Below are 14745 nucleotides of genomic sequence, written 5' to 3'. Positions count from 1 at the left end.
AATTGTTTTTGCACTTTACTGCACTTGCACAAATCACAAAAGAAAAGGATAACAGATGCAACAACAATCTACTGGAGACCACAGTATCAATAAATGGCAGTGATGTGACAAGTGATTTAGTTCAAAAGTCTGAAGTCAGCCAAGAAGTCAGAACTATCTGAGCTATTACAGAGCTTCAAAATAATGGCTACTATCCACAAGCATGACCAAGTTTGAAAAAGCCAGGATAAATAAAAAAAAAAAAACAACAACTGTGACTGTGTTCGTCTGAAAGAAGTCACACACATCTAGGACAGCTTTGGGATGCGTAAAATATGGGCTATTTTTAATTTGTGGGTGAACTATTCCTTTAAAGGGTCATTTGCATTAATAGAAATCAGTCTATTTAGTGTTTGATTTTTATATTTGTTCATTCAAATTCTTGAATGCTCATGTAATACACCTACTGTACCTGAAGTTAAAACAGTATGTTTTATTTGTATATTATGTATATTTATGCATTTTTTTTATAACAAAGATAAAATAATGACTCCCTTTAGCCAAAATACGTGCCATTATTTTTTTCATATATATTTTGTTATCTTGAAAGGCTCTGTCTTTATAACAGGGAAATTTGTTTGGCTAGAGTATGTATTTTCTCTGATTACCTTAGTTGCCTTCACAGCCTTACATGATAGAAAATGCTCAGAGTTGTTGTAAAACGGTAGTGCTAAGTGCAAATCAAATCAGCTGTTAAAGTTATATACTTTCACCAGTCCTTTACAGTTAAAAAGAGGTGTCTAATTTCACAGAAATTCAAGCTTTACAAGATTAGAGCTCCGTATGATTGTTATTCTGAATAATTAGTAGAATATTTGATCTGAAAATGTCTGGTTTTCTGACCCGAGTAATATAATAAAGTCAGTTGTTTATGGTGAACCTGACAGTCGATTTTATTAAATCATAGCATGAGATTTTACCTGCCGCAAGTTTAATCTTCTGGATCAGTCGACTTCACAAAATTAATTTATCAGTGGTAGCCTATTTGTAAACAAGTTGACTGAAAAGAATCTGCTAAATAGAGTTGGTCGCAAAATGGATATCGGAGAAGATATTAATTATGATAAATATTCTAATTAAATTATTTCATCATAGTATTTGACCAAGGGTGGATGTGAGATTTTTGGATATGTCTTGAGCATTTGTTAAAATGTGATGGTTTTCAATCAGCTGCAATTTGGGCCGTCTCTAAAACCAGTCATAGCAGAACATTTAACTTATTTCTCGATTTCTTAAAACAAAAAGCGAATAAAACAAAGATAAGCATAATGTTTTTTGAAACAAAGGTGAGGGAAAAGTCTATGCTTTGCAATGTAGTGAAAAAAATGTAAGTTTCATAAAAATGAAATGGCACACAGCAGTGTCATTTATCAACTGCATGACTAATAATTATATGCAAGTATAATTGCTATGCTATAAGAATTAAAACAATTAAAAATTATAACGATGCATCCTTTTAATTCATTGAGTCTCATTCCTCATGATATGAAATAATGAAATATTCAAAAAATATTAAATTTCGAATTCCTCTATCTGAAAACCTGATCCTCCTACTGAGAATAATCAACCCAATTATTTATTTATTTATTTATTTATTTATTAAACAACATACTCCATCTGTATGTATGCCTATGATAGACGATTTAACTAATCAAAGTAGGTATGGGGGAGGGCAACACATGCAGCCCCATCCCAATCTGTAGGCTGCAGCAAGGTCCTTCTCACTCTCATTGGCCTATTCTCAAAGTATCAGAAATGTTTGATGCTTCCAAATATGCCAGTACACTATCACAACATGTGACTAACAGATAAGGAAACTAAGATTAATTAATAAACTGCACGTTTTTTCCTTTTTCAGATGAGCATACCTGAGTTGAACGGTGTACTGAAAATTGTATTTACTGCTATTTGGACAAAAATAATTTACACTTCAACACAAAGGCTATTTAATTCAGCTCAAAGACGACAAAAATGTGTTTACACAAAAATAAAATTATGTAATTAATGCAATTTAAACAGTGAGGGAGGAAGAATCCTCACAGACTCCATTCACCTTGACAATGACAGGAACAGTCACTGAAGAACATGCACAACACATCACTTGCATATAGGGACTTCCAATTTTCTTATGTGCTAATAGATTTTACCATTTACATCCTAAATGCTGTAATTTAAAGTCACTAAAACATATTTTACCCATAGTTTAAAACAAATTAAATGTTTTAAATGTTTAATCACCAACAACATAGTGCACTGGAGTTTGATACAGTACCAGGGCAGTGACAGTAGGGAAGTTCTTGGCCATCTCACGCAGCAAGGTTCCTGTGCGGACATCCCAGAGTTCCAAAGGTTTATCTCTAAACACCACCACCAGGTACTGCCTAAGGAAGACCAATGTACAAATACAATTATTCTGTTTTTAGGACTATAACTGAATTAGATTTTTAGATAAGAAAAATTGTTTCCCACGTTAAAAGTAAGCTATATTAAATGTATTGAATCCTGAATGAAAAGGTACCCTTTATTAGGGATAGTAATTTTTTTTAAATATGACATTAAATTTGGGCTCATAAATATATATAAAATACTATATAAAAATATATATAAAATATATACAAAAATACTTTATTCAAATAAAGGCGTTATTTGTAATCATGTTTTTGTCACGATTTCTAAACAAGCTTATGATTAGCCCTTACACAACATTCTACAACAACATTGTACACAAAGATTTATTTTGCTTGAAAACTTGTGTAAACAAACAAACAAACTAAAAAATCAAGTTCAAGCAGACTTTGTCAATTATAGTACAGAATGTACATATACTCAAGTCAGCATAAATTTATTGTGTTTCATATATGAATTCTGAGAGAATAATATTCACATGCTCTGGCGAAAATACCATAAGAATGCGCTGACAAAGAAAACGTGTCCTAACAGTTTCTTAGCACTTTGTGTTACAAGTACATCAGTGCTCACCAGCAGTCATAAATGCAGCGATGGACAGCTGTCTTTCCTCAGTCAACCGTGTTTGGATTTTCATGTTGTGTTTGTAATGCACATGCTGTTCCAGTCAGTTTAATCAACATTTTGTAAAACATTCATAGAAGCACACGCACATCAAAGGGGCTGTTTACACCACTTCACTTTACGTGTTTTGTCTGATCGGTCAGCTTTCTGATCATGAAAAGACCTTTAAAATGCATTCGATATAGAGTGTAATATAAAGTGTAAATACATCTGGTTGTTGAAACCACATATATAAATTAAACTCCTCCCAAAACGTTAAAATAATAAACCTGTGAGAGCGTGATTTAAGCTATATGACAATTTAGCCAGAGAGGACAGAAAGCAACCATTTAAAATTTTGATGAACTCAGGAGGACTTCAGCTCTCTAAAGACAAAGTTGACTACCCCTGCCCTAACCCAGTCCGTGTTTCTACACCTCACACAAAACTTTCTGCTTTACCAAAAAATGTCCCCACAAGGTCAAAATTTACAGGTATTATTATTATTCGTGGGGCTAATGTAGGGAACACCAGTTGTACACACACACACACAATTTCTTACTCAATAATTAATTAAAAAAATGGACAGCTAAATGTAATCTTACTACACTGTTTTTCTTCTGTGTCTGTTCATGCGGAAAGCAAGATCTAACGATACATGCAATAGATGATTTTAACTATACATTACACATAATGCGCTGTTCAAGACTAGTCATTTAATGTCAATTTTATTATTCACTGCTCTAGACCAGTGTTTCTCAAACCTGTCCTAAGGGATTACCTCTCCCCTGTTTCTCCCACAACTAAATATGTTACAGGACATACAGACGTGGACAAAATTGTTGGTACCCTTTGGTCAATGAAAGAAAAAGTCACAATGGTCACAGAAATAACTGTTATCTGACAAAAGTAATAATAAATAAAAATTCTATAAATGTTAACCAATGAAAGTCAGACATTGTTTTTCAACCATGCTTCAACAGAATTATTTAAAAAAATAAACTCACGAAACAGGCATGGACAAAAATGATGGTACCCCTAGAAAACACTGAAAATAATGTGACCAAAGGGACATGTTAATTCAAGGTGTGTCCACTAATTAGCATCACAGGTGTCTACAACCTTGTAATCAGCCATTGGGCCTATATATATGGCTCCAGGTAATCACTGTGTTGTTTGGTGATATGGTGTGTACCACACTCGACATGGACCAGAGGAAGCAAAGGAAAGAGTTGTCTCAAGAGATCAGAAAGAAAATTATAGACAAGCATGTTAAAGGTAAAGGCTATAAGACCATCTCCAAGCAACTAGATGTTCCTGTGACTACAGTTGCACATATTATTCAGAAGTTTAAGATCCATGGGACTGTAGCCAACCTCCTGGACGTGGCACGCAGGAGGAAAATTGATGACAAATCTAAGAGACGGATAATCCGAATGGTAACAAAGAGAGCCTAGAAAGACTTCTAAAAGAGATTCAAGGTGAACTTCATGCTCAAGGAACATCAGTGTCAGATCGCACCATCCGTCGTTGTTTGAGCCAAAGTGGACTACATGGGAGACGACCAAGGAGGACACCATTGTTGAAAACGAATCATAAAAAAGCAAGACTGGAATATGCCAAACTACATGTTGACAAGCCACAAAGCTTCTGGGAGAATGTCCTGTGGACAGATGAGACAAAAATCGAAGTTTTTGCCAAGGCACATCAGCTGTATGTTCACAGACGAAAAAATGAAGCATATCAAGAAAAGAACACTGTCCCTACTGTGAAACATGGAGGAGGCTCTGTTATGTTCTGGGGCTGCTTTGCTGCGTCTGGCACAGGGTGTCTTGAATCTGTGCAGGGTACAATGAAATCTCAAGACTATCAAGGAATTCTAGAGAGAAATGTGCTAGCCAGTGTCAGAAAGCTTGGTCTCAGTCGCAGGTCATGGGTCTTGCAACAGGACAATGACCCAAAACACACTGCTAAAAACACCCAAGAATGGCTAAGAGGAAAAAATTGGACTATTGTAAAGTGGCCTTCTATGAGCCCTGACCTCAATCCTATTGAGCATCTTTGGAAGGAGCTGAAACATGCAGTCTGGAAAAGGCACCCTTCAAACCGGACACAACTGGAGCAGTTTGCTCATGAGGAGTGGGCCAAAATACCTGCTGAGAGGTGCAGAAGTCTCATTGACAGTTACAGGAAGCGTTTGATTGCAGTGATTGCCTCAAAAGGTTGCGCAACAAAATATTAAGTTAGGGGTACCATCATTTTTGTCCAGGTCTGTTTCATGAGTTTATTTTTTTAAATAATTCTGTTGAAGCATGGTTGAAAAACAATGTCTGACTTTCATTGGTTAACATTTATAGAATTTTATTTATTATTACTTTTGTCAGATTAAAGTTATTTCTGTGACCATTGTGAGTTTTTCTTTCATTGACCAAAGGGTACCAACAATTTTGTCCACGTCTGTATATCTTTACTTATCTTACATATATCTTATTTGTTTTATGATTAACTGAACACTTTAAAAGTGCTGTTTGGAAAGTGCTAAAAGATAAAGTTTAATAAAAAAAAGAAAGTATTTTGAGTGTCTGTATATGTCACCACTAAAAGTTAAATCACTGTTTACTGAAACCAAAGGGACTAAAATGTTTAAGTGCTTACTGAGATATTTGCAACTGGAAAACATGTTACTCACTTAAGATGTGACACTTTAATCATTTCAATGGCTGGTTCGTCGTTCCCACGTTCACCTCGAAATGCAAAGCAACGCCCTGAGAGTGAAAGCACCAAATATGAATTATGTGTAACATGTTCAGCACAACAAAATGCATGAACTAATGAACCAACAAACTTTTTAATACCATCACACGGCTACAACTCAAACACACACATTTTTATTAACACAGCATCTTGAATATGTAAACAATGGTCAAATTGTGATTTTTTCCCCCTTCTTTTTTTTCATGAATTTTGCAGTTTTAATTTTTTTCCTTCTTATTAAACAATAGATTTGGGGAAGGGAAATAGGAACATGATCCACATACATATACATACATATATATATATATATATATATACACATACATATATATACACACACACATATATATATATACACACATATATATATATATATATATATATATATATATATATATATATATATATATATATATATATATATATATACATACATACACACACACACACACACACACACACACACACACACACACACATATTAACATATACTGTTTTTGACAGCATTAGTAATTTCATGTACTTTATATTTGCAGCAGCAGTATTTTTGTTTATATATTGGCAGCGGCGGTGTTGCAGATTTATTCCACCAAGACCAAATACATTAACACCATATCCATACCATGACATACATGAGTTGTCATGACAGAAATATATTTATATTTGTAAGCATTCTGGGTGTGAATGGGTTTGCTACTGTTTGAAAAATGAAATACCACTGAAACTGAACAAAGACATTTTTATACCAGTGTATAATAAGCCTGTGTGTGTGTGCTTTACCTGTGCGCAAGTCCACATGTTGCAGTTCATTCCTCACAAGCCCAAGATTGTTGGGAACAGAGGTGGCAAAGGACAGAAAACTTGTTAAACTAACCCATTCAATTCCTCTGCAAGAGATAAGGACAAAATAGAATAAAATTAGAAGAACATTTCTTTTTTTTAATCTAGTAGGGATGTTTTACAGCAGAATATAAATTTGTCTCATATTTGATGAATTCTGCACTGATACTGCATTTTCCTGTTTATTACTGTGAAGCTGCTTTTTAAAGTCAGGGGTAGGTGATTTGGTTGAAAGACATTTTTTGTTATGCTGGTTGAAAGTCCCTTCACAACCCAATAGCAATCACTACGTTATGTGGCCTTAATGTTTTTATATCATCTGTGGAAGGCGCAGGGCCATAAAATGTTAGTCCAATCATATTCATTGGCCCGAGGGCTACAATACGCTTCCCTACCTGCCTGTGAACATAAGTATCTACATAACTCTGTGCACACTTGTTTGTGTAGAAACAATGTGTTTTGTTTTGGAGGAGGTGTGGCTTTGGAGAGTGATTTGCAGGGTGCATGGGGTGTGTCACCCTTTCAAAGCTAGCTTGCTATTGCTAGCTTTTTCAAAATTGCCTACGATACTTTTAACTCTTTACCTGTCAGCTTTTTTAAAGGTTGCCAGGCATCATTTTTGATGATTTTCACCTAAATTTGATGGCCTTCAGAATATTTTCTGCTATGCATTTTATATCACAACAAAGAACAAAGCCTCTGCTTTTCAACAAAAAAATTTCATTCTATCTGTATGTGTTCTTGCTTTATCACTAACTTGAATTCAGATTTATCAGAAATACAAACGTTTTGACAAAAAACTGAGAAAATGCATTTTTACCCAAGTACAGCATTGTCAAGAAAAACACATTCAGATATCATATAATGAATAATTGAAATTGCATTCAATAAACACAACAAACAGACACAGTGGGTCAGTGGTGACAATGGTGGAAAAAGTCCTCTGCCCTCGCCCAAGGTTGTTTTTTTTTGTTTGTTAGATGTTTCCTGTGGTGTCCTCAGTGACGGCGCACTTCTGAATTTCCTCTTCTACCACTTAACGCACAATTCATACATAGGACAACAGCATCCTTAGCTATCTTAAGCTCTTTGAAATCTCTTTAAAAAATAATTAAAAAAAAGGCTGTTCAGAATAGGAGGTCTGAAAGATTGGTGTTCTGTCTAATGAGAGAGTAGTGGTGTGTCTTGGCTAGGGGATCCAAGCAGATAGCACTAATGAGACAAAAAATGGCCACATGTTTAATTAGGCCATTTCTCTCAGAAACATGCAGATAATATGGAAATGAGAAGCCTCTGTGGATTGAGGGCAAAAGACTGGGGGAAAGTTTTAGACTTTATGTGTGTGGCACAATAAAATGTAGTTTTATGAGTGTATAATACAGATCAGATTATGCTTTAATGTGTTTTGGACTCTCTGCTGGAGACATCAGGGACATTTTGTTCCCTATACAGTTGATTTTATGTTGTATTCCTGTGCAACATCCTTAGCAAAATAAACAATTAGTATAGTATATTGCACATTTCAGCAATATGAACTGTTTATTATTTATGTAATTAATATTATGTAAATATTATTTATGTAATTAATTATGAGTGACCTTTGCTATATACATATATATATATATATATATATATATATATATATATATATATATATATATATATATATATATATATATCAGAACTAAAAAACACTTCAGTTATAAGGTATTCTAACATAACAGAATGCATATGCAGGTATGATTAGATTAAACAAAAGCTTACCTGACTTCACAGGAATGGACACTTAGCTCTTTGTGCAGGAGACCACTGGTCAAGTTGTACACCAGCACAGAGCCATTGCTTGTACCTAAGAGGGAAAACATGTAAGATACAAATAAATTCTGTAATGGACAAGTTAATCTGACTGGATACTTTTTTTTTGTTGTTGATTACAAATAATTATCATCATTGTAATCACCACATTAAATAAATAATTTGTAAACATCCTCAGAAATTTTAAATGACAGTGTTCATAAATCAGCCTGCTCAGACTGAACAGAACATCTTTCATCCCGTCAGTGAAGGAGAGGAGTTGATAGATGTGGCACTGACAGGAAGATATGAGTGAGGGTGAATGAGGAATGGAAACGTTTCAAAAGGGTTTATTGATGGGGATAGGGGAGAGTATGGGTGACAGTTTATGTAAAGGGTAGGGTTTTCTGTAAGCATTTGTAGAAATTAGGGCACACAGATGATGTCTTTGTCTATAGCTGATGGCTGACAGACATCACGATGTTGAGTCGGAATGATAATTCCTTCCCCCCCACCCCCTCTTCCGCAATCCGCCACATCCCAACTGACCTATAAGTAAGCCCCGCTCCCTTAGACAAACAATGTCTTACAATGACAGCTGGCAGAGCTATGTTTTTTTGGGGTGTTTTTTTTTTTTTTTTTTTTTTTTTACACAAAAGGGCAACGAAAAGGGAATTAATATTTCATGGAGGGATTTGTACAATTTATTATCTAAATACAGTGGATAACTTGAAGTGAGGGTTTACAGAGACAGTGCAAGCGGGAGAAATCTCATATTGCACGTAGGATATCAGTGAACAGACAACCTGGAAATGAATCACATTCGAGAGAAATATCAAGTCCTCTTCTTAAACTGTTTGCGAGTCATAAAAACTGGTCAATGACCATCCTATAACGCCTGAGAAAAAAAACAACTACATTAACAAAGAACAGAGAATTTCTTGTCCAGAGATATCTGGAACACATGTGCCAAGGCATTCACAAAAAGTCACGTTTTACTTATTGATGTTTTTGCTTTTATTTAAGGTACATATATTATAATGGTTGGGGGGGCCCTCCCTCATTAAAAAAAATTGTAGCCAGCAGCTCCTTTAAATACAGGAGAGCGTTTACAGTGTGTGTATTGGCTAGTAATACAGTACATCAGAAAGGACATACAAATGCTCACCTATTATCGACCTCAAATATGGCATTATTATCATTATTCAAATGAACACATAAAATTGTAAAACAAATTCTATATTTTAAGATTATGTAATCTGTATCATGCATACAGGCACATCCACTACTGCGCAAATGACAAGTCAGTGTCGCCAACTTATTCTCTTAGTCCAAAAAGCAAAGAAAGCACTAGTTCAATTATTAAAATGTTAATGCAATCTCCTTACAGTTATTTTTAACACACACTTTCATAACCATTACATCTGCCACTGTGTCGTGGCAAGCTTTATGTGTGTGCTTGAGCATTTATTAGGCTATGCAGGCAATTTAAGACTTGTTATAATGATTAAAATTGGTAATAAATGTGCAATTAGTCAACTAATGCTTAAAAAACGGAAAAAAAGAAAAGAACGAGCACTAGATGACCAGAAAAATCCTTTGTCGAGAGCAGCCCTAGTGACTATATATCCACTGAATTTGAATAAAAACAACAAGAACAACTGTGATCAACTGGTGATGAGCATACAGCAACACAGACGCAATGCTGGGACTTGTGACAACTACTTGACAAACTGAATAAATTGACTAAATTAAATAGGATGCATTTCAAATTGTGAGGTTAAATATTCAAAAAAGTACTGACCAAATGACATTTTTAAACAAAGCAGCTACACCTCCACCTCTCTTAACAGTTCTGCAAACACTTTTAAAATTAAAGTTAGGAGGGGCTGTTTAACTGAGGACTGTTGTATGTTTCATTTAAAAACAGATTGATTGTGGTTATTAAGTCATTGATCAGAAATGATGTATTTTTTAATGAGCGAATGTTTAAAATGCTTACTTGATGTCATTACTTTGTGTCTGTATAGCAATCTTAGTTTGATGCACAATCACAGAGAGTGCAGAAATGGGAGGATGTCCATATGCTATCAGTATTATGTGTGGACCCAGTATTCTGATAGCAGCAACAGCTGAGAGAAATGATGCGATGAACGAATGAATGAGGTAAGTAGGCGTGTGTGTGTGTGTGTGTGCTAGTGCTGCTTCCCCAGCAGTGGCAGCTAATGTGACTTTATCGCACTATGGCCACAGAAAAGATTGAAGTAGTCGATGAAATTGACTCCTTTCATGCTGCAGGTTTTTTGTAGTCATGTATTCATGCCAAGCAACCGTGAAAACATATTCCCATTGCTGGGAGTGGTCCACTGATGAACTTCAGGTGACAAAATACCAGTGTTTGCAAGTCTTGTCATAGCCACATCATAGAGGATGCCACGGCAGATACCCATGATAATCTGACATCCAATGTAAAATCACTATCATCATTATCATACTAAGTACGTTGTAAGAGCAGACTGATTGCTATAAAAAGGAGGTAGGAAGCGCTTTCAATAATTGTGTTCTTGTAAGTAATGGTTACATCCAAAAAAACATGCACAGCCATAATCGCTCTGGTCTCACCAAATGGTCTCACATGCAAGAAAATTGCTACAAAGAATATTGCACCTGAAAGAACCATTTACTGTTCATTTACTGAACCATTTTTGTGAGCTCATTCACTTTGCTGTCAAGAAATGAGGTCGTATTACATATTACGTATTATGTGAAATTTAAACAAACTCACAGTGTATAAACCATTAACTATGACTCCTGGCTCAAACTCACAATTTGCTGTTTTTTTATTAAGTTGTTAAGAATGTGGTTGTTAATATATTGGGTAGGATTAGGGATGTAGAATATGGTCATGCATGATATGTGCTTAAGTACTAATAAACAGCAAATATGTTAGTAATAGGCATGCTAATAAGCAACTAGTTAATAATGAGAACTAGTCCCTATACTAAAGTGCTAACAGAAACTACTCTAAGTTTCATATTTAAAGTTTACAAAATAATTTAAATATTAACTGAAACAGAAAACATGCTGATGGTATTTGTGTCAAAGAGTTTATATATTGATAAAAAGAATTTAATTATTTTTCTGTCTACATTACTCTCTACAAATATAATTCTGAGGGCTTGTTTACAATCTTGTTTTTTAATCAGATTTTTCATTTATACATTATAAATATTTACATTTTTTACATTATAAATGTGATTTTTCAAAATGAAATACTTTCAGATCGATTGTTAACTCTGTAGCAGAGTCAAAATCTTGAGTGTGCCCAATACTCCATTATTTTAGCAAAAAAATTATATATATAAAAAAAATAGTAGAAAATAGTAATGCACTATTTGTTTCTTAATTTTTTTTTCATCAGTTATGTATTATTAACATAGTAATTAATATTAAGAAGGAAGTAAAGGAAACAATGCACTGTTTGCTAGGTGATTTTGCTTTGGAGACTTTTAAATCCCTTTTTCTCACAACTAACTTTGCTGACTTCATCCACTTCAAATGAGTGTAGGGGTGTAGCTCAGTAATTGTTTTTTTTGTCTGATTGCCATAAATCATACATCATTTTCAATGCATTTCAATGAAAAAGAAAACAAATTTTTGGAAAATTTGCTCATTTTTGGCTCCTTGTGACACATTTTGCCAGCGCATGTAACGTGTTTTGTGTTTCATAAGGGCTGATACTGTACACCAACACTTTGCTGTGCATGTGTATGTTTAAATTTCATTTAAAAAATAGAGAAGAAAAATGTATCTGGTCACTGCACGTGAAGTACTCACCCACAGCCAATAAGGGCTGGTAGTGGTTGATGTTCTTTGTGGTAAGTGGAGGGCACATCCGGAGGGAGAAAGGGGGCAAGGGCAGGCCAGACAGCAAACCTGTCAACAGGAACTTCAGATGTACTTCTTGCTGACCTGCCAGGGGTCGTGGGGAGTCCATTCCAGAAATCAGACTGTGACCTGGAATAGGGGCAGATCACATAATACATCTAACACCATATCAGTTAAAACAACAGAGCAGCTCTTTAAAAGGTCCCATATGGTCAAATCTGAAATTTCCTGTCTTTTTTGGTAAGTGAGGTCTAGGGGCTAGGTAACTACCATTTAAGTTTAAAACGGTCAATGCACAGTAAAATTCACACAGCCTGCATAAAGTAGCTATAAATAAAAAAATAAATGACGCTAAAAATTGCCCAAATTTTTTGTAAAAATAAGCAAATTAATTAATAAGTTTATTATGAATTTGCAAATTAATTCATAATAAACTATAGTCCACAGTTTACAGCATATTTTCTTTTCTTTAAAGCATCAGTACTCATTTACCAAACCTCATTCTTAAAAAAAATAATACATTTATACAGTTTTAACACTATTCTTCTAAACCCTAAAAGCCCACCAACAGCATTGCTCAAGCAGAACACAAAAAAAAAAAACACTCCTAAAAGTTGTTAAATACTTAAGATTAAAGACGTAACAGGAGATAAGCCATACCAAAGACTGAGATTGTCAAGACTTGTTTCTAAAAGGAAAAAGATTTATAATAATGATATACAAATAAACAAAACAAATAAATAAAAGTGTCTTGCTGACAAAGACAGAGAGAAGAGTGTGGTCTCAGGTTCTTTCATCAAAAAATATTTCCTCAAGCCAAAAGGCAGAAGAATGAAGTTTGAGGCTCTTTAAAAGTGACCGATCTAAAAGCTAGAAGGAATGTGTGTATGTGGGAGGATGGCTATCTTACCAATCATTGTATTTAGAGAAAGATCCGGGATACATTTTTGATTGTGATGTAAAGGTGTTCCACAGAAATTCACAGGAGAATACAAGGGTGGCAAGCCAGAACTGAGGGAATAAATATAGGTAAATCTCACAAAACAAGCAAATAAAAATATTTAATTTTATTACATTTATATATATTTGTAGATTGTAATTGTATTATCATTACTACAGCATTTTTTTGCTAAAGCACTGTACAATAAATGACTGCACTGTTTTTTTTTTATATATGAAATATACATATGAAAATATTTTCAAGAACAGTTCTGAAAACTAATACTATTGGTTTGAATCAGAAAGTAACATGTCAGATAAGGAAGAACACTGAATTTCGAATAAAAATGATTGCCCTTTTGTTTTGTGAAAATATATTTTCAAGAAAAATTCTAAAAAATAACACCATTGGTTAGAAAGTAAAATACCAGTTAGTTAAGGCGGATTATTTAAATTATAATAAAACTTAGTGCAGTTTAAAATGGCATAAAATTCATGCTCCAAGAAGATATATCAAGCAAATTAAGCAAACCCTTCATTATAGCATTATTTTCAAGTCTGCTACTAATCTGTAATGTCTAACAATATAAATAATTTGTTTATGTTTAAAGAATTGTACCTCAGGCTTGAAGATGATTTACTGGCATGAGCTTTGAGCTCCCACAGCATTACCCTTCCATCACTGACTACAAGGGCGGCACTGTTCTCATTGACAGGACAGATTACCACTCGGTAGGGCCGCACTGTCTTAGTCACACGGATGGCATCACACTGGGAGCGGAGATCATAAACCAACTCCTGGACATTCTGTTCTGGATCAATCACTGGAACAATAAAACATATAACATATTTAAGATAAATTACCACATTTCTCATCACAAGTCAAGTAAAAACAGGGTTAGAATTTATTCAGGGGTGGTGCTAGGGCAACACACACATATATATATACACATATATACACATATATACATATATATACATATATACATATATACACATATATACATATATATATATATATATATATATATATATATATATATATTTATTTTATACATTTAATTAAAATATTTAATTAATTTAATTTAATACTCATATCATTCCTGTCATTACATTTTCAGTAAAAAACTATACTGTAATATTGTGGATAGAAGTAAAGGAACAAAACCTGTCTTGCCTGTTTCATTAGGAGAAGGTGTTGTGGAACGGCACACACGCAGTGTGATGCAACCATTCTCATGGAGGCAATAAAGAGCATCTCTCTGAGCACAAGGAATCACCTGCAAAAAGACAAAACAAGCATTAGTCCTTGATATTTCTTATAAATCATATAAATTCCTAAAAATGTACAATCTTCCAAAAGCATCTGAGTGGCACCTAAGGCACAAATTTTATTTTTTTTGAGAAATAAAAGTGACAGTGATAATTTTATGGATTTGCTCCGTTTGGTGGCTGTTTTATTACTAAACTAGATAATTAAAA

The 14745-nt window shown here is 34.2% G+C and overlaps 1 protein-coding gene across 1 annotated transcript in view; it reads right to left on the bottom strand.

Moving 5' to 3' along the window:
* Positions 1 to 14745, bottom strand: part of wdr11 (WD repeat domain 11) — a 68094-nt gene that overhangs the window by 30670 nt on the left and 22679 nt on the right. The window contains exons 7-14 of the mRNA XM_043234561.1: positions 14441 to 14543; positions 13883 to 14087; positions 13235 to 13335; positions 12274 to 12453; positions 8407 to 8491; positions 6583 to 6689; positions 5738 to 5813; positions 2312 to 2420 (exon numbers count right to left, since the gene is read on the bottom strand). Of these exons, the coding sequence (XP_043090496.1) occupies positions 2312 to 2420; positions 5738 to 5813; positions 6583 to 6689; positions 8407 to 8491; positions 12274 to 12453; positions 13235 to 13335; positions 13883 to 14087; positions 14441 to 14543 (966 nt within the window). The remainder of the gene's footprint in view (positions 1 to 2311; positions 2421 to 5737; positions 5814 to 6582; positions 6690 to 8406; positions 8492 to 12273; positions 12454 to 13234; positions 13336 to 13882; positions 14088 to 14440; positions 14544 to 14745) is intronic.

The sequence above is a fragment of the Puntigrus tetrazona genome, unplaced genomic scaffold (genome assembly GCF_018831695.1).
Source record: "Puntigrus tetrazona isolate hp1 unplaced genomic scaffold, ASM1883169v1 S000001170, whole genome shotgun sequence".
NCBI lineage: Eukaryota > Metazoa > Chordata > Actinopteri > Cypriniformes > Cyprinidae > Puntigrus > Puntigrus tetrazona.
Note: the sequence above shows the minus strand (reverse complement) of the source record. Positions and strands in the feature narration are given on the sequence as shown.